The sequence below is a fragment of the Salmo salar genome, chromosome ssa01, assembly GCF_905237065.1.
Source record: "Salmo salar chromosome ssa01, Ssal_v3.1, whole genome shotgun sequence".
In the NCBI taxonomy this organism is placed as follows: Eukaryota; Metazoa; Chordata; class Actinopteri; order Salmoniformes; family Salmonidae; genus Salmo; species Salmo salar.
Window position 1 is genome coordinate 81,184,750 of NC_059442.1, and position 17,972 is coordinate 81,202,721.

At 43.7% G+C, this 17,972-nt stretch overlaps 1 protein-coding gene across 3 annotated transcripts in view; it reads right to left on the minus strand.

The window, feature by feature from the left end:
- eme1 (essential meiotic structure-specific endonuclease 1) overlaps window positions 1–17,972 on the minus strand; it is a 22,444-nt gene continuing 4,472 nt past the window's right edge. The window contains exons 2-10 of one of the 3 annotated variants that reach the window (XM_014213213.2): window positions 12,508–12,593; window positions 11,087–11,844; window positions 10,759–10,886; window positions 9,234–9,323; window positions 4,590–4,711; window positions 4,117–4,261; window positions 1,354–1,469; window positions 1,017–1,206; window positions 1–920 (exon numbers count right to left, since the gene is read on the minus strand). In XM_014213213.2, coding sequence (XP_014068688.1) covers window positions 744–920; window positions 1,017–1,206; window positions 1,354–1,469; window positions 4,117–4,261; window positions 4,590–4,711; window positions 9,234–9,323; window positions 10,759–10,886; window positions 11,087–11,813 — 1,695 coding nt within the window. In that variant the 5' untranslated portion in view covers window positions 11,814–11,844; window positions 12,508–12,593 and the 3' untranslated portion in view covers window positions 1–743. The remainder of the gene's footprint in view (window positions 921–1,016; window positions 1,207–1,353; window positions 1,470–4,116; window positions 4,262–4,589; window positions 4,712–9,233; window positions 9,324–10,758; window positions 10,887–11,086; window positions 11,845–12,507; window positions 12,594–17,972) is intronic. The other 2 variants (XM_014213217.2, XM_014213195.2) reach the window with 2 other exon arrangements.

The following is a 17,972-nucleotide window of genomic DNA, read 5'->3' on the forward strand; positions in this document are numbered from 1 at the left end:
TCACTAATAAACTCTGTACTGTTAATTAATATTTTTGCAAGTACAAGACAAGAGGAACATTTGATCTTTTCCCCTGATATTTCCCCTGTTCATTGTAACATTGTTGTCATTTGGAAATAAACCACATAAAACCCCTTTTTTAGAAACTCTGGTTTGATTTAGAGTTCTTGTGGTGCTCTTGTCTAAACTTGTGAATGTACCTAATCCAAAGATAGGGAAAAGTTTAGAAACATAAAAAAAGAGCAGCAGAGACAACTCACTAGTCTTATTTAACGTATAGGTTTCCCTAACCCACCTGTGTGTTATGTAATGTAGGTGGTGTCGATTATTGACTATCTATTTTGGTCAAAACCCCATGATTGTATTAGACGCTTTAATAAAATGTATATTACAAACCAAGGTGGATGTCAGAAAACGGGACACTATCCAAATCAACATTGAAATCCAAATGTCACTGTGCTCCATAGTTCACGGAGTGTATTTCAAACCTGTTCCTGAGGACCCACATATGTGTACCAGCCCCAAACTAACATGTCTGACTCAATGGATCAGCCAATCACAAAGTCCTTGATTAGTTGAATGAAGTGTGTTAGTACTGAGCTGGAGCAAAAGCCTGCACATCATATAGGTCCCCAGAGGCAGGGCTGAAGACCAGTGATGAAGAACACAGATTTAAAACCTCAGTCCAACTCCACTCTTCCACTATTGAGGTCACTGGTCAGATGCATGACATCATAAAAGGGTCAAAGCGTGGAATCCAGGGTCTGCTGGGGGTCTGATGATGTCATCACCAGGAAGAGACGCTTGGAGAGCTCAGGACCAACCCGGCGAGTTGTGGAAGTCACGCCCTCCCCTCTGCGAATCAGGAGGTCCGATAGCAATGACAGTTTCTCACGCTCGGACTTGCACCGAATGTACGCCTGCCAACGACATCACAATGCGGAGAGCAATTGTGAGATTCAGTGTGGGCAAAGAAACATGCTGTATCTTTGTGTACATATTGTGTGTGGTTTTACCTGGTTGAGTAGCTGTGGAGAGGGGTAGGCAGCGAGGATGGCAGAGGCCATATCTTGGCTGACTCTGTTCAGCTGCTGGATCTGTCTCTTCCAGACCTGCAGGAGTCCTTTCCCAGCCCTGTCCACTTTCTGGCCTCCAGCCCACTCACTCTCCAGGTAGAACGAGAAGCCTGTCTTCTCCCTCTCTCGTCTGGAGACAGACACACAAACATACAATATATGAGATGTTACTCACTTACAACTCTGCACAACTGTATATTGTAATGACTTACTGATTGAGTGGTTCTATATTGAAATTACACAGTTGATCATTTATCTGTCACAGCATCTCACTCACTTGAATGGGGTCTCAGCTACCGCTTTGGTTGCCATGACGATGTGGTCAGAGAACTCCTTCCAGGTGGACAGGAAATGCACCTGAACCCCCGTGTGTAGCTGCAGGTGTACCACGGCCTGATGGGATGGATGTTGGAGGACCAAGAGAGACTGTTACAGAGGTACTTTGGAAAACTGTCACACAAGTGTCCTACATGACATGAAGCATGTAGGCTTACCTTTACTCCATACAAGTGGACATGGGTGTGCAGGGGCGTCATACACCCCAAAAATCTGAGGGGGCCCAAAGTACGTGAGGATGGCTGGGGGGTGGTCCGTAGGAGTGCTTGGCCTCCCAACCGTAAGTTTGAGAATTTAGCATTTTTCAATCACCTGAAAACATATTTTTGCTGCAATCTAGACCCATAATATGTGAACAAATGTCTATTTTTCTACATATCTAAGCATACCTCAAGCTGTCTGTATCCTCCTGAGGGTGGTTATTTTTTTAAAGAAACTAAATATGCTTCTCTGCATCTCTACTAAAATCTGGGTAAAAGATTGAAAGTGGCGAACCGTGACTATTGGACTTAGAGGCCTTCAGGTGCGATTTTTTTTAAAACTTCCCATCCAAAATCATGAAAACAACTGATACAGAGCATCACTTAATGCGCCCGACATAATATTGTGTAGTCGGACCATTCCAGTGCAGACTCTAGCACAGGAGAAGAAATGCTTTTTGATGACAAAATCAAAACGGGCCTGAGTTGTGCTTCGGGCTGCAGCTCACACAGAGACAGCACTGGGACACAACAGCAGCTGTGTGTGTAAACCATGGGGGAACCAAGCCAGGAAAAAAAGCCATATTACAACTTGTTGTGATAATTGCATTGTTAAGGCTACTCTATACCCATTAGAAATGCATTGATGTGCCCCCGTGATATACAGTGTACAAAACATTTGGAAAAACTTCCTAATACTTTGTTGCACCCCTTTTGCCCTCAGAACAGCGTTGGGGCATGGACTCTACAGTGTATAGAAAAGCGTTCCACAGGGATGCTGGCCCATGTTCACTCCAATGCTTCCCACAGTTATGTCAAGTTGGCCGGATGTCCTTTGGGAGGTGGACCATTCTTGATACACACAGGAAATTGTTGAGCATGAAAAGTCCAGCAGTGACGTAGTTCGTCACACTCAAACCAGTGCGCCTGGCACCTACTACCATACCCCGTTCAAAGGCACTTACATTTTTTTGTCTTGCCCATTCATGCTCTGAATGGCACACACACAATCCATGTCTCAATTGTCTCAAGGCTTAAAAAGTATTATTAAACCCGTCTCCTCCCCTTCATCTACACCAGGGATGGGCATCTGGCGGCCCGTGGGCCACCCTCCTTTTGAAGGCCCTCGGATCAATCCTCCCCTCCTCCCTGAACGCAACATGTAAAGTGTTGGTCCAATGTTTCATGAGCTGAAATAAAAGATCCCAGAAATGTTCCATACTCACAAAAAGCTTCTCTCTAAAATGTTGTGCACAAATTTGTTTACATCCCTGTTAGTGAGCATTTCTCCTTTGCCAAAATAATCCATCCACCTGACAGGTGTGGCATAGCAAGAAGCTGATTAAACAGCATGATCATTACACAGGTGCACCTTGTGCTGGGGACAATATGGCCACAAAAATGCAGTTGTCACAACACAATGCCACAGATGTTTCAAGTTTAGAGTGAGCATGCAATTGGCACACTGTACTTCTCTCAACACATATCAAAGCTGCAAGCTAAGGTTAAATCTACACCTGGTTTCCTCTATCGTAATCACTCCTCTTTCACCCCAGCTGCCAAACTAACCCTGATTCAGATGACCATCCTACCCATGCTAGATTACGGAGACGTAATTTATAGATCGGCAGGTAAGGGTGCTCTCGAGCGGCTTGATGTTCTTTACCATTCGGCCATCAGATTTGCCACCAATGTACCTTATAGAACACATCACTGCACTCTATACTCCTCTGTAAACTTGAAGCAAGACCCTCTGGTTGATGCTTATTTATAAAACCCTCTTAGGCGTCACTCCTTCCCCTATATGAGATACCTACTGCAACCCTCATCCTCCACATACAACACCCGTTCTGCCAGTCACATTCTGTTAAAGGTCCCCAAAGCACACATCCCTGGGTCGCTCCTCGTTTCAGTTCGCTGCAGCTAGCGACTGGAACGAGCTGCAACAAACACTCAAACTGGACAGTTTTATCTCCATCTACATTCAAAGACTCAATCATGGACACTATTACTGACACTTGTGGCTGCTTCGCGTGATGTATTGTTGTCTCTACCTTTTTGCCCTTTGTGCTGTTGTCTGTGCCTAACAATGTTTGTACCATGTTTGTGCTGCTGCCATGTTATGTCGCTACCATGTTGTCATGTTGTGTTGCTGCCATTCTGTGTTGCCGTCTTAGGTATCTCTTTATGTAGTGGTGTGATGTCTCCCTTGTTGTAATGCATGTTTTGTCCTACTTTTTTTATTTTTAATCCCAGCCCCCATCCCCGCAGGAGGCTTTTCCCCTCCTGGTAGGCCTTCATTGTACATAAGAATTTGTTCTTAATTGACCTGCGTAATTAAATAAAAGGTTAAATAAAAATAAGTAAGTAACCTTGTCCGAGACAGATCGGCCCATAGTTGAGTTGGTTTCAAAGACTAAAAACTTGCTCAAATAGTATTTGCAAAGACAATTCCACACACTATATTGTCAAATGATTACCAGCTGCAAATGATGACAACCCACCTCCTCCACCTCAACTCGAGACACCTTGGGCAGTGCATCACCTTCATCTTTCTTCCTCCTCTTTTTCACCGCCCCCTTTCCTGCTGCTTGCTCATCCCCCAGGACCGCATCCCGGAACTTCTTCTGATTCTGGGATTTCTGGGATCTGTAGGCAAAACAATGTTTTTTGGGGCAAAATGGAGAACTTTTATGGGACACAGCTTGACGAAGTTTGATGTTTCTACAATAAACACTTTTCCTTCCTCCAAGTAACACTTATTTGAAATGCTAACACTTTATAATAACTTATAGCAATAAACCATTTAATTATGAATGCTTAATTGTTTTCAATAAATGATCAAAAATGCTTTATAAAACTATTATAAATAACCCCAAGGGGACGGTTGCATAGTACCTTGTCCCTACATAGTGCACTTTGTAGGCAATATGGTGCCATTTGGGACACAGACCACATCCCTCTCCAGCCCCCTCACCTGAAGTATTTCTCCAGGTCTATGACCACCAGACTGGGGGTCTTGCCAGGGTTGCGAGCCTGCAGACCCAGGGTCCAGGAGGTCAAAGAGGCGCTACAGTCTGCACCTCCACCCCTCTGTTCCTGGGTAACATACAGACAGGGAGGAGGGAGGGAGGTCAGAATCTGGTCACAGTGTATTGCCTAATGTTGTAAAAGTGTCCTGGATTGATGCAATTATTATCAGCACAAGTGTTGAGACGGCAACGGTTGTTTTGTGTATTTTTTTACGCATGTTTAGCATGAAATACTGTAAATCATCAATGTGTGACTATGCCTTCTTGGTTGTTGTTATTGTTGCTCGACAACAAGGTATTGTTAAGCAATAAAGCCAGAGGGGGTGTGGTATATGGCCAAAATACCACGGCTAAGGGCTGTTCTTAGGCACGACGCAAAGCGGAGTGCCTGGATACAGCCCTTCCCTGAGGTGCCTTATTGCTATTATAAACTGGTTACCAATGTAATTACAGCAGTAGAAATAAATGTTCTCATACCAGTGGTATACGGGTCTGATATCACAGCTTTCAGACAATCAGCATTCAGGGCTCAAACCACCCAGTTTATAAATCAGCAATATGCTACAACAAAACATGCTAATATGCTCTTCCGGGTCATTGTCAATTGTGAGTGTCAGCATTTTAGGATGTTTTGTTGTAGCCTCTGTAAGCTTTTCACTCATCATTATTCATGATACATTCATGTTTTTCCATAAATCATGGCATTATCAGGATTAATTTAGAACTGTTCAGAAACATGTTCTTCTCTTACTTGAATAGAAAATGGCACAATACATTATTCACCATTCAATTCTGGTCGGGCAAAACATAACCCACAACAAGAAAAAACTGCAAATGCATTCAAGGAGTTTATAGAATTACAAGCTTGATGTAGTCATTGCATGCAAGGAATATGGGACAAAATAGTCAATTTGACTACTTTCATACATTTTATTTAGCTCATTAATCTAGAGGTTCAGATACTTTTTCCCACAAAGAAAGTGACTGTTGGATCAATTTGCTCAATAAAGAAATGTAAAAGTATAATTGTTTTTGTGCCATTTGTTTAAATCAGATTCACTTCATCTATACTCAACAAAAAAAATTAAAGCAACATAGTGTTGGTTCCATATTTCATGAGCTGAAATAAAAGATCCCAGAATTTACCATTTGCATAAAAACCTTATTTCTCTCAAATTTTTGGCACCAACTTGTTTAAATCCCTGTTAGTGAGCATTTATCCTAAATCAAGATAATCCATCCACCTGACAGTTGTGGCATATCAAGACGGTGATTAAATGGCATGATCATTACACAGGTGCACCTTGTGCTGGGGACAATAAAAGGCCACACTAAAATGTCTCAAGTTGAGGGAGCGTTCAATGTCATACTGATTGCAGGAATGTTCACCAAAGCTGTTGCCAGAGGATTTTATGTTAATTTCTCTACCATAAGCGGCCTCCAACATTGTTTTAGAGAATTTTGCAGTATGTCCAACAGGCCTCACAATCGCAGACCATGTGTAACCACGCCAGCCCAGGACCTCCACATCCGGCTTCTTCACCAGTGGGATCATCTGAGACCAGCCACCCGGACAGCTGATGAAACTGTGGGTTTGCACAACCGAAGAATTTCTGCACAAACTGTCAGAAACGGTCTCAGGGAAGCTCAGCTGTGTGCTCGTCGTCCTCACCAGGGTCTTGACCTGACTGCAGTTCGGCGTCGTAATCAACTTTAGTGGGCAAATCCCGGTTTCAATTGTACCGGGAAGATGACAGACAGTGTGTATGGCGTTGTGTGGTTGAGCAGTTTGCTGATGTCAACATTGTGAACAGAGTGTCCCATGTTGGCGGTGGGGTTATGATTTGGGCAGGCATATGCTACGGACAATGAACACAATTGCATTTAATCAATGGCAATTTATATGCACAGAGATACCATGACGAGATCCTGAGGCCCATTGTTGTGCCAATTATCCGCCACCATCACCTCATGTTTCAGTATGATAATGCACGGCAGTATGTCACAAGGATCCGTACACAATTCCTGGAAACTAAAAATGTCCCAGTTCTTCCATGGCCTGCATTCTCACCAGACATATCACCCATTGAGCATATTTGGATGCTCTCGATCTATGTGGACAACGGCATGTTCCAGTTCCCACCAATATCCAGCAACTTAGCACAGCCATTGAAGCGGAGTGGGACAACATTCCACGAGCCACAATCAACAGACTGATCAACTCTATGCAAAGGAGATATGTCGCCCCAATCCTTTTTTTTTTATATCGGTCACCAACAGATGCATATCTGTATTCCCAGTCATGTGAAATACATAGATTAGGGTCTAATGAATTTAATGAAATTGACTGATTTCCTTATATGAACTGTAACTCAGTAAAATCGTTGAAATTGTTAATTTATATTTTTGTTCAGTGTATTAGTACATTTTAGGTCAAATTTATCCAGAACTAAAGAAAATGCTAAAGTTTTCAAACTTTCTCTAAGCACTGTATGCATATAATGGTGTGTACATACATTATGGACAGTATATTAATAGAAAAGGTGTGTACAGCTGTAGTTATATAGGATGAGCCTTGACTAGAATACAGTATATACAGATGAAGTGGGTAAAACAGTATATAAAAACATTAAAGTGACCCGTGTTCAATGACTATGTAACAATTTGTAAAGTCAAAACAATTTCAATGTTTGAGGAAAAAAATGCATTATCATCTTTAGATCAGAGTTGTAGTTGTACTGACTTACACAGTACCTTCAGAAAGTATTCATACCCCTTGACTTATTCCACATTTTGTTGTGTTACAGCATAAATTCAAAATTGTTTTTGAAAGAAAAGCCCATTTTTTGTCCATTAAAATAACATCAAATTGATCAGAAATACAGTGTAGACATTGTTAATGTTGTAAATGACTACTGTAGCTGGAAATGGTAGATTTTCTTTAGGCGTACAGGGGCCCATTATCAGCAAACGTCACTCCTGTGCTCCAATGGCACGTTGTGTTAGCTAATCCAAGTTTATCATTTTAAAAGGCTAATTGATCATTAGAAAACCCTTTTGCAATTATGTTAGCACAGCTGAAAACTGTTGTTCTGATTAAAGAAGCAATAAAACTGGCCTTCTTTAGACTAGTTGAGTATCTGGAGCATCAGCATTTGTGGGTTCGATTACAGGCTCAAAATGGCCAGAAACAAAGACCTTTCTTCTGAAACTCGTCAGTCTATTATTGTTCTGAGAAATGAAGGCTATTCCATGAGAGAAATTGCCAAGAAACTGAAGATCTTGTACAACGGTGTATACTACTCCCTTCACAGAACAGTGCAAACTGACTAACCAGAATAGAAAGAGGATTGGGAGGCCGCGGTGCACAAATGAACAAGAGGACAAGTACATTACAGTGTCTAGTTTGAGAAAGACGCCTCAAAAGTCCTCAACAGGCAGCTTCATTAAATAGTACCCGCAAAACACCAGTCTCAACATCAACAGTGAAGAGGCGACTCCGGGATGCTGGCCTTCTAGGCAAAGAAAACTGGCCAATAAAACAAAAGATTAAGATGGGCAAAAGAAAACACAGACACTGGACAGAGGAACTCTGCATAGAAGGAGTTATTCTTAACTTATTTAGGCTTGCCATAACAAAGGGGTTGAATACTTATTGACTCAAGACATTTCAGCTTTTCATTTGTAAACATTTAGAAAAACATAATTCCACTTTGATATTGTGTGTAGGCCAGTGACAAAAAATATCGAATTTAATACATTTTAAATTCAGGCTGTAACAACAAAATGTAGAAAAGGTCAGGGGGTGTGAATACTTTATGAAAGCACTGTACATAGGGCAGCAGTCTCTAAGGTGCAGGGTTGAGTACCGGGTGGTAGCCAGCTAATAACAGTGACTAAAGTTCAGGGCAGGGTACTGGGTGGAGGCTTGCTAGTGTGTGTACACTGAGTGCTCTTTCAATGACAGACTGACCATGTGAATCCAGGTGAAAGCTATGATCCCTTATTGAGGTCACCTGTTAAATCCACTTCAAATCAGTGTAGCTGAAGGAGAGGAGACGGGTAAAAAATATTTTTTTTAACCTTGAAACAATTGAGACATGGATTGTGTAAGTGTGCCATTCAGAGGGTGAATGGGCAAGACAAAAGATCTAAGTGCCTTTGAATGGGTTATGGTAGTAGATGTCAGGTGCACTGGTTTGAGTGTGCCAAGAACTGCAACGCTGCTGAGTTTCACGCCAACAGTTTCCTGTGTGTATCAAGAATGGTTCAAAACCCATAGGACATCCAGCCAACTTGACTACTGTGGGAAGTATTGGAGTCAACATGGGCCAGCATCCCTGTGGAATGATTGACACCTTGTAAAGTCCATGCCCGACGAATTAAGGCTGTTCTGAGGGCAAAACGGGGTGCAACTCAATATTAGGAAGGTGTTCCTAATGTTTTGTATACTCTGTATGCATGTATAGACCTATGACCATGAACTGCTGTGTGGACACCCCTCCCAACTAGCACATTCAAGCTAGTCAGCAGAAACAGGAAGTAGGATGAAACCATAGCAACGCCCAACCCAGAGAGGTGTCACTCACCTGAGTGTAGCTGTGGATCAGGTTGATGAAGTCATCAACAGGTACTTGCATCACTGTGTGGGCCTCCGGGATACACAACACCTCACCTGTCTGAGAAGCAACAGAGATTAAGGGATTTGATTTGCTTGTTCGACATAGATCAACCACTGCAGTCAGCGACTGCCAAGTGACTGATCTACAAATCACCTGGCATAACGAATAACTACTCATTATTATTTGTACATCAGTCAATCAGTAAAAATGTACCCATAATTCATCACAGATTCAACACGACCACAAAAAGCTATGGGTTGCATTAGGGGTGTGAACGTTTAAAAGAGATTAGGATACATAACGGGAAGAAAATCCCTAACCAAAAAACGTCCCCCCACATAATTAAAATCACAGTGCAGTTATCACAAAACATTATTTTCCGTGTTATAGCCTGACTAGACGATAGGCAATAAAGGCCTGGGGAAAGTTGTGTAATTTAAATGAAACCAGAGAGGAAGAGGAAAACTTTAGGCTTCTTTGGTGAATTTGTAAGGCATACAAGACAAACATTGCGAGATTCAGATTACCAGGACATATGCGCACCACGGTTCTTTGTGCCTGCCCCCTCATTTCTCTCCCTCCCTCACCATGGCTCGCCTGGGGCGTATTCAGTATTCTGTTGCAAACGTTTCGGAATGGAAGCAAACGGAGCGAAAATCGGGAGGGACCTACCTGAATTTGTCCAATAGAAACTCTCGTTTAAGTTGCAAACTGTTTGGACTAATGATTACAACCCTGCTCTTTTGTGGGTTCAAGTCTGTTTTGTGTAGAATATCCTTGCCTATTCATTGACGATAGACCCTGCTTTTTACTGAAGTTGCAAGACATTGCAAGCCAAGAAATTGCAAGATACAGCATTCCATTTCGATAGATAGGCCTAGTGCTCGAACTGCCTATACTGTGCCCCACCACTCTCTCTCCGTCCCTCGATAGCTCGCTATGAAAGATACAAGTGTTCGTGTTCTCAGAAGTACAGCAAATAGTCTCCTCCGTTCCAAAAATATTGAATCTTAGGAGTCTATTTGTAGCGGAATCATATCTTGACACCCAGAAATGGGAGTCGAAATCGAGAGTCGACATTCAAGGAGTCGAGGAATCAATTATTTTGGAGAGCGACGCTCCACCATGACGTCATCGTCGTTAATAGTTGGAAAAATGGCAGAGAAAGGCAACAGACAGCAGTTAAGTCCTGTATGGCAATGAGAAGGTGGAATTGAGGTACAGTAGTGATAGTACATGTACTTTGTTTACCCATCTAAAAGGGACGCACCATGAGACCCAAACAGTTTTTGGCAGCAGCACAGTTGCATTGTGAATTCACATGTAAAATGGCAGTTTAAACATTAAGAAACAGTTTTGATTTGTCACTTCCCTAGTTGCGTTGCATGAATAAGATGAAGATAAAAACATACTTGTGCTTGGTTAATACAGCATGGATAAGCATGGCATGGGGAGAAGCGAGAGAGATGTGTGTGTGTGATGCTCCAGTCACCTGAGTGCTAGGTGTTCTCCTGACCCAGTTGACGCTGCGAGGAAGGGGCTGTTTCTCTATGGCACAGCTGCAGCCCATGGCCTGGAGTGACGTCAGCAAAGGGCCCCCACCTTCCAACTGCAACAGAGCTACACACACACACACACACACACACACACACACACACACACACACACGTTGGAAACTGAGAACTACAAAATCCTCTGTGTAGCCCTTACTTACACCTATTCAATGCTTTTTAATCCATGTGGGTGAGACTGTGAGCAAGTGCACACTCTGGGAGAAAGATAGGGAATTGAAACACAGCCACTGCCTCTCTTCAACACACCTGGATCCACAGACACCACCATGTGTTTGATGCACTCCTCTGGTCGCAGTGCTTTCACAGCCTCTGCCAGGGCCGCCTTCTCCGCCTTCTGCCTCTCCTGCTGCAGCATCCGCGCCTCCTTGTCCCCCTGCTGCCTCTCCCTGGCCTCCCTCCTCAGCGCCTCCCTGGACCCCTGGATCTCCTCACCAGTCCTCTTGGAGGGCTTCCTCTTGGCAGGGGAGGTGGTGCTCCTAGCCCAGGAGGAGGGCTTTGGCGGGGGACACAGCTGAGGGAGAGCTGCCTCCTCTGGGTCATCCCAGTCTGGTCCTCCACCTTTCTCCTTCCTACGATGACTGTTTAGGGTCTCGTATGAGGTGAATAGAGGTTCAGACTCTGAGTGACCATTCGGTGCCAACAGGCCTAAACCACCAGGAGGGTCAGGTGAGGAGTGATGATTGCCCTGTCCATTACTGAGAGTGGAGGATGCAGGCTCCAAACCCTCCTGTCTCTGTTTGAGTCTCAGCGCCAGTGGGATATAGGGAACATCCACTTCCTCATCATCACTACTGATCATCATAACATCAGCCACCCCTATGGGGAGGTCTGTATGAGAGCTGTCCAGGACCACCAGGTCTGGTTGGTCTGTGTGGCTCAGGGAGGCTTGGCTCAGGCTACGGCCGGGCTGGAGGAAGTCATACACAGGGAGATCCTCGTCCAGGTCACTGGTGGAGTCACTGTAGCTGCCCATGGTGGGTCCAGTCTCAGACAGTTGAGACGGACTGTGGATGGACAAAGGAGGTTAAAATCAGAACCATGGTGTTATGTGGGCAGGCGCCATTGGATTCTGTATGGTTGGCACTATTAATTATGTTCCATCCAGAATGATAACATACATATTTATTGTACAATCTATTGGAGTAGGCCTAAATAGGCTAAAGAGTATCCAAATTGGCCTTCCTCTCTGGGCACTCTAGCCTCGAGAGACCGCTAGTGAGTGCTGTTCTTCTGACGTTGTAGTTCCGCTCTAGGTCATCTTCAACCTAGGTTCCGCTTAGGGTACAATGTCAGGAAGAACAGCGCTCAATGGATAGAGGTTCAATTTTGTTGGATCCCTGCTCAAACAGGAGTCAATGGAAATGATTTAGTAGATATACAGGTGCAATTAGGGAGAGGAGAGGTTAAAACATGAATCCAAAACTTTAGGTTAGATTGCTGGCAGAGGAAAATATAGTAAAAGGAAATCTGTACAAGAAATTGGGTCTTGTAATGGGAACAGAAGAGCTTAAGTAATGTTGTCAACAACAAAAAAATGCTGGGTTAAAAACAACCCAATTTGGATAAATATTGTACAGAACACACGTTGGATTATTTTGATCCAGCCAGCTGGGTCACCTAGTTTGCTTGTTGGGTTATTGATGCTGGGCTATTGAGCTATGACCCACCGGGTCAGATCAGAAGACTGGTGGCGTGGCTTTCGTGTTGGCCACCCGAGAGAGTAAATGTCATTCCAGTTCTCTGGTCATCTGTTCTGTTGTATTTCGTTTTTTAGAGAGAGAAAGAGAGAGAGAGAAAGAGAGAGAAAGAAAGAGAGAGAAAGAGAAAGAGAGAGAAAGAGAGAGAGAGAAAGAAAGAGAGAGAGAGAGAGAGAGAAAGAAGAGAGAGAGAGAGAAAGAAAGAGAGAGAGAAAGAAAGAGAAAGAGAAAGAGAGAGAGAAAGAGAGAGAAAGAGAGAGAAAGAAAGAGAAAGAAAGAGAAAGAGAAAGAGAGAGAGAAAGAGAGAGAAAGAGAGAGAAAGAAAGAGAAAGAAAGAGAAGAGAAAGAGAAAGAGAAAGAAAGAGAAAGAAAGAGGAGAGAAAGAAAGAGAAAGAGAGAGAGAGAGAAAGAGAAAGAGAAAGAGAAAGAGAGAGAGAAAGAGAGAGAGAAAGAGAGAGAGAAAGAGAGAGAGAAAGAGAGAGAGAAAGAGAGAGTTAAGGCATATGGGATTGAATTATTTGAACTTGGTAGGGAAGCATGTTACTGGAATGTGTGATGGGTGTATGGTGGAAGAAACGGATGAACATGTATTTTATTGTCAATTGTATGGGAGAGTTTGACAGGGTCAGAGTTTGGACGGGGCTGGGGTTCGGGTGGTATTTTGGGTGGTGGTGGGGGGTGGTGGATGGGGTAGTGAGGTTTGTAGGGGATATAGATTAATAGAAAGGCCATGACTGGCCTCACACTCCAGTGGCTTCAAAGCCTCTCACTGGCCAATACAAAGCATCAGCAATCCAGGGTTTATATCAGGGTTCCCCAAATGGTGGCCCGCAAGCAGTTTTATTTGGCCTCCCAAGTTTTCTGAGCAATAATACTTTTTTTAAGACTAAAAACACCAGGAAATCAGCTCCAAGTGATTTTAATTTTGGAAATCTGTTCCCAAGTATTCCCATGCATAATAGAGAGACACGTATGCAAATGTAATTATGTCCCGGCCCCCAGACCATCCGCTCAAGAAAAAAAATTGCCCCGCAGCTGAATCGAGTTGATAAGGAGCTGATCGTGGACTCCAGGAAAAGGCGGACAGGCCCTCATTAACAGGGGCTGTAGTGGAGCGAGTCCACATCAACGAACGATCATGGTCCAAACACACCAAGACAGTCGTGAAGAGGGCACGACAACACCTTTTCAACTCAGGAGACTAAAAAGATTTGGCATGGGTCCTCAGATCCTCAAAAAGTTCTACAGCTGCACCAACGAGAGCATCCTGACCGGTTGCATCACCGCCTGGTATGGCAACTGCTCGGCATCTGACCGTAAGGCGCTACAGGGTGTAGTACGGCCCAGTACATCATTGTGGCCAAGCTTCCTGCAATCCAGGAACTATATAATAGGCGGTGTCAGAGGAAAGCCCATAAAATTGTATGAGACTCCAGTCACCCAAGCTATAGACTGTTTTCTCTGCTACCGCATGGTACCGGAGCGCCAAGTCTAGGACCAAAAGGCTCCTTAACAGCTTCTACCCCCAAGCCATAAGACTGCTGAACAATTAATCAAATGTCCACCGGACGATTACATTGACCCCCCATATTTGTTTGTACACTGCTGCTACTCGCTGTTTATTATCTATGCATAGTCACTTCACCCCTACCTACATGTACAAATTACTTCAACTAACCTGTATCCCCACACACTGACTGTATATAGCCTCGTTATTGCTATGTTACTTTATAATTTTTTACTTTAGTTTATTTGGTAAATATTTTCTTAACTCTTCTTGAGGCATATGTTGGTTAATTCAGGCTAGGGTCTATTTTTCTCAATTTCCACCTGACTTGACGTGCTCAAAGTAAACTGCCTGTTGCTGAGGCCCTGAAGCCAGGATATGCATATAATTGGTACCATTGGAAAGAAAACTCTGAAGTTGGTAGAATTGTTAAAATAATGCAGGAGACTATAACACAATTGATATGGTAGGAGAAAATCCAAAGAAAAACCAGAGTTTTCTTTTTTTGGAGTGCCCATGCTCTTCCAATGGAACGTATTAGGTAAAAAAATGAATCTAGCGCCCAGTGTGCAATTCCTATGTCTTTCACTGGGTTTCAATAGTCTTTGGTCAAGGTTTCAGGCTTGTTTCTGTTCTTCCAAAACAGACTTAGAAATTCGTCTATGCGCGCGCAACAAAGAGGACACGTACCCGCTAATATCGTTTTCCTATTGAACATACTTCTTTCCGTATGAAATATTATAGTTTAATTTCATTTTAGGGTATTTGAGGATTAAATAGAAACATATTTTGAATTGTTTTATCAAAGTTTAGCAGGTAGCTTTTTGGAATCCTTTCTCTGCCTGTTGAACGAGTGGATTACTCAATTCGATGGCGCCAACTAAACTGACTTTTTGGGATATAAAGAAGGATTTTATCTAATAAAACGACACTACATGTTGTAGCTGGGACCCTTTGGATGACAAATCAGAAGAAGATTTTCAAACAGTAAGTGAATATTTAATCGCCATTTGTGAATTTATGAAACCTGTGCCGGTGGAAAAATATTTTGATATGGGGCGCCGTCCTCAAACAATCGCATGCTTTCGCTGTAAAGCCTACTGTAAATCGGACAATGCAGTTAGATTAACAAGAATTTAAGCTTTTAACCGATTTAAGACACTTGTATGTACATACATGTTTAATATCCACAATTTGTATGATTATTTATAGTCCCTCTGCCCAAGAACGCCAAGGTAACCGGTCTTAATGACTATTGCCCTGTAGCCAATTCGTAAACCGCCCCAACAGATGACACCATCTCTATTGCACTCCAGACTATCCTTTCCCACTTGGACAAAAGGAAGACCTATTTGAGAATGTTGTTCATTGACTATAGCTCAGAGTTCAACACCATAGTGCCCTTCAAGCTTATCACTAAGCTTGAAGGACCCTGGGACTAAACACCTCCCTCTGCAACAGGATCCTGGACTTCCTGACGGGACACCCCCTCAGGTGGTGAGGGTAGGCAACAACACATCCACCACACTGACCCTCAACAACGGGGCCCCTCAGGGGTGTGTGCTTAGTCCCCTCTTGTACTCTCTGTTCACCAACAACTGCATGGCACGACTCCAACACCATCATGAAGTTTGCCGACGACACGAGTGGTAGGCCTGATCACTGACGACAATGAGAGCCTATAGGGAAGAAGTCAGAGACTTCGCAATGTGGTACCAGGAAAACAACCTCTCCCTCAGCTTCAGCAAGACAGTGGAGCTGATCATGGGCTATCGGTAACGGTGGGCCGAACATGCCCCCATTCATATTGACAGGGCTGTAGTGGAGCGGGTCGAGAGCTTCAAGTTATTCGGTGTCTACATCACAAAGAATTTATGGTCCAAACTAGGGCTGGGCAGTATACCGTATTTTAGAATATACCAGTATTGATGCACGGACCAGTTTGGGTTTTTCTGCTGTTTCCTGAAGTCCACGATCATCTCCTTTGTTTTGTTGACGTTGAGTGATGGAGTGTGGTGTCAGGAAAACAACCTGAGTGCCCTCACCTCCTCCCTGTAGGCTGTCTCGTCGTTTTGGTGATCAAGCCTACTACTGTTGTGTAGTCTGCAAACTTGATGATTGAGTTGGAGGCTTGCATGGCCACGCAGTCATGGGTGAACACGGAGTACACTAGGGGGCTGAGCACGCACCCTTGTGGGGCCCCAGTGTTGAGGATCAGCGAAGTGGAGATGTTGTTTCCCACCTTCACCACCTGGGGGTGGCCCGTCAGGAAGTCCAGGACCCAATCGCACAGGGCCGGGTTGAGACCCAGGGCCTCAAGCTTAATGATGAACTTGGAGGGTACTGTGGTGTTGAATGCTGAGCTGTAGTCAATGAACAGCATTCTTACATAGGTATTCCCCTTGTCCAGATGGGACAGGGCAGTGTGCAGTGTGATGGCGATTGCATCGTCTGTGGACCGATTGGGGCGGTATGTAAATAGAAATGGGTCTAGGGTGACAGGTAAGGTGGAGTTGATATGATCCTTGACTAGTCTCTCAAAGCACTTCATGATGACAAAAGTGAGTGCTATGGGGCGATAGTCATTCAGTTCAGTTACCTTTGCCTTCTTGGGTACAGGACCAATGGTGGTCATCTTGAAGCATGTGGGGACAGCAGACTGGGATAGGGAGAGATTGAATATGTCTGTAAACACTAGCCAGCTAGTCTGTGCATGCTCTGAGGAAGTGGCTAGGGATGGCGTCTGGGCCGGCAGCCTTGCGAGGGTTAACATGTTTAAAATGTCTTACGTCGGCCACAGAGAAGGAGAGCCAATTCGTAAACAGTCCTTGGTAGTGGGCCGCGTCGGGGGCACTCTATTATCCTCAAAGCGGCCAAATAAGGTGTTTAATTTGTCTGGAAGCAAGACGTCAGTGTCCGTGACGTGGCTGATTATCTTTTTATAGTCCGTGATTGTCTGTAGACCCTGCCACATATGTCTCGTGTCTGAGCCGTTGAATTGCGACTCCACTTTGTCCCTATACTGACATTTCGCTTGTTTGATTGCCGTGGAGGGAATAACTACACTGTTTGTGTTCGGCCATATTCTCGGTCATCTTTCCATGGTTAAATGAGGTGGTTCGCACTTTCAGATTTGCACGAATGCAAAACTGAAAAGAGGAATACGCAAAGCATTAACATGTTAGCTACATGAAGTAGCTAAGAGAAAACATTCAAAGTAGCCAAGGATTATAGGGTCACCTAGGAAACACGTAGGTTCCTACCCTGTCACAATAACGCCGCCCTGGCGTTTTCATTTGTTGTCATGTCAAACAACACTATTCAAAGTGCCCATTATTATATTCTACTTATAGAATTAGAATAATCGTTCCATTTCCATGATTCCAACAGTTCACCTCAGTGTTTTGCTCTAAATCGCAAGTCCAATTAAAAACAAGGCATAGATTGTTTGCCCATATCGTGCAGCCCTACGTGGCAGTGTAGAAATGATCGCAAATCAGTGTAGAAAATGCAGAAATAGTTAAATGGCAAAAATTACTTTTGGTTGAAGTTGAATTGAACTGTATAAAACAAATCAGAATGGAGAAAGACCCATTGAAATAATTTAGAATATATGTGTTGCCACCCTAAAGTCACGCACTACTCATAATGCAAATGTATAACTTTTATTATTTAAAAATACATGAAATACTATCAAATAGTAGGCCTGATTACCAACAATGACGAGACAGCCTATAGGGAGGAGGTGAGGGCCCTGGAAGTGTGGTGCCAGGAAAGTAACCTCTCACCCAACGTCAACAAAACAAAATGAGTTGATCGTGAATTTCAGGAAACAGCAGAGGGAGCACCCCCCTATTGAAATCGACGGGACCGTAGCGGAGAAGGTGGAAAGCTTCAAGTTCCTCGACGTACATATCGAAAAACTGAA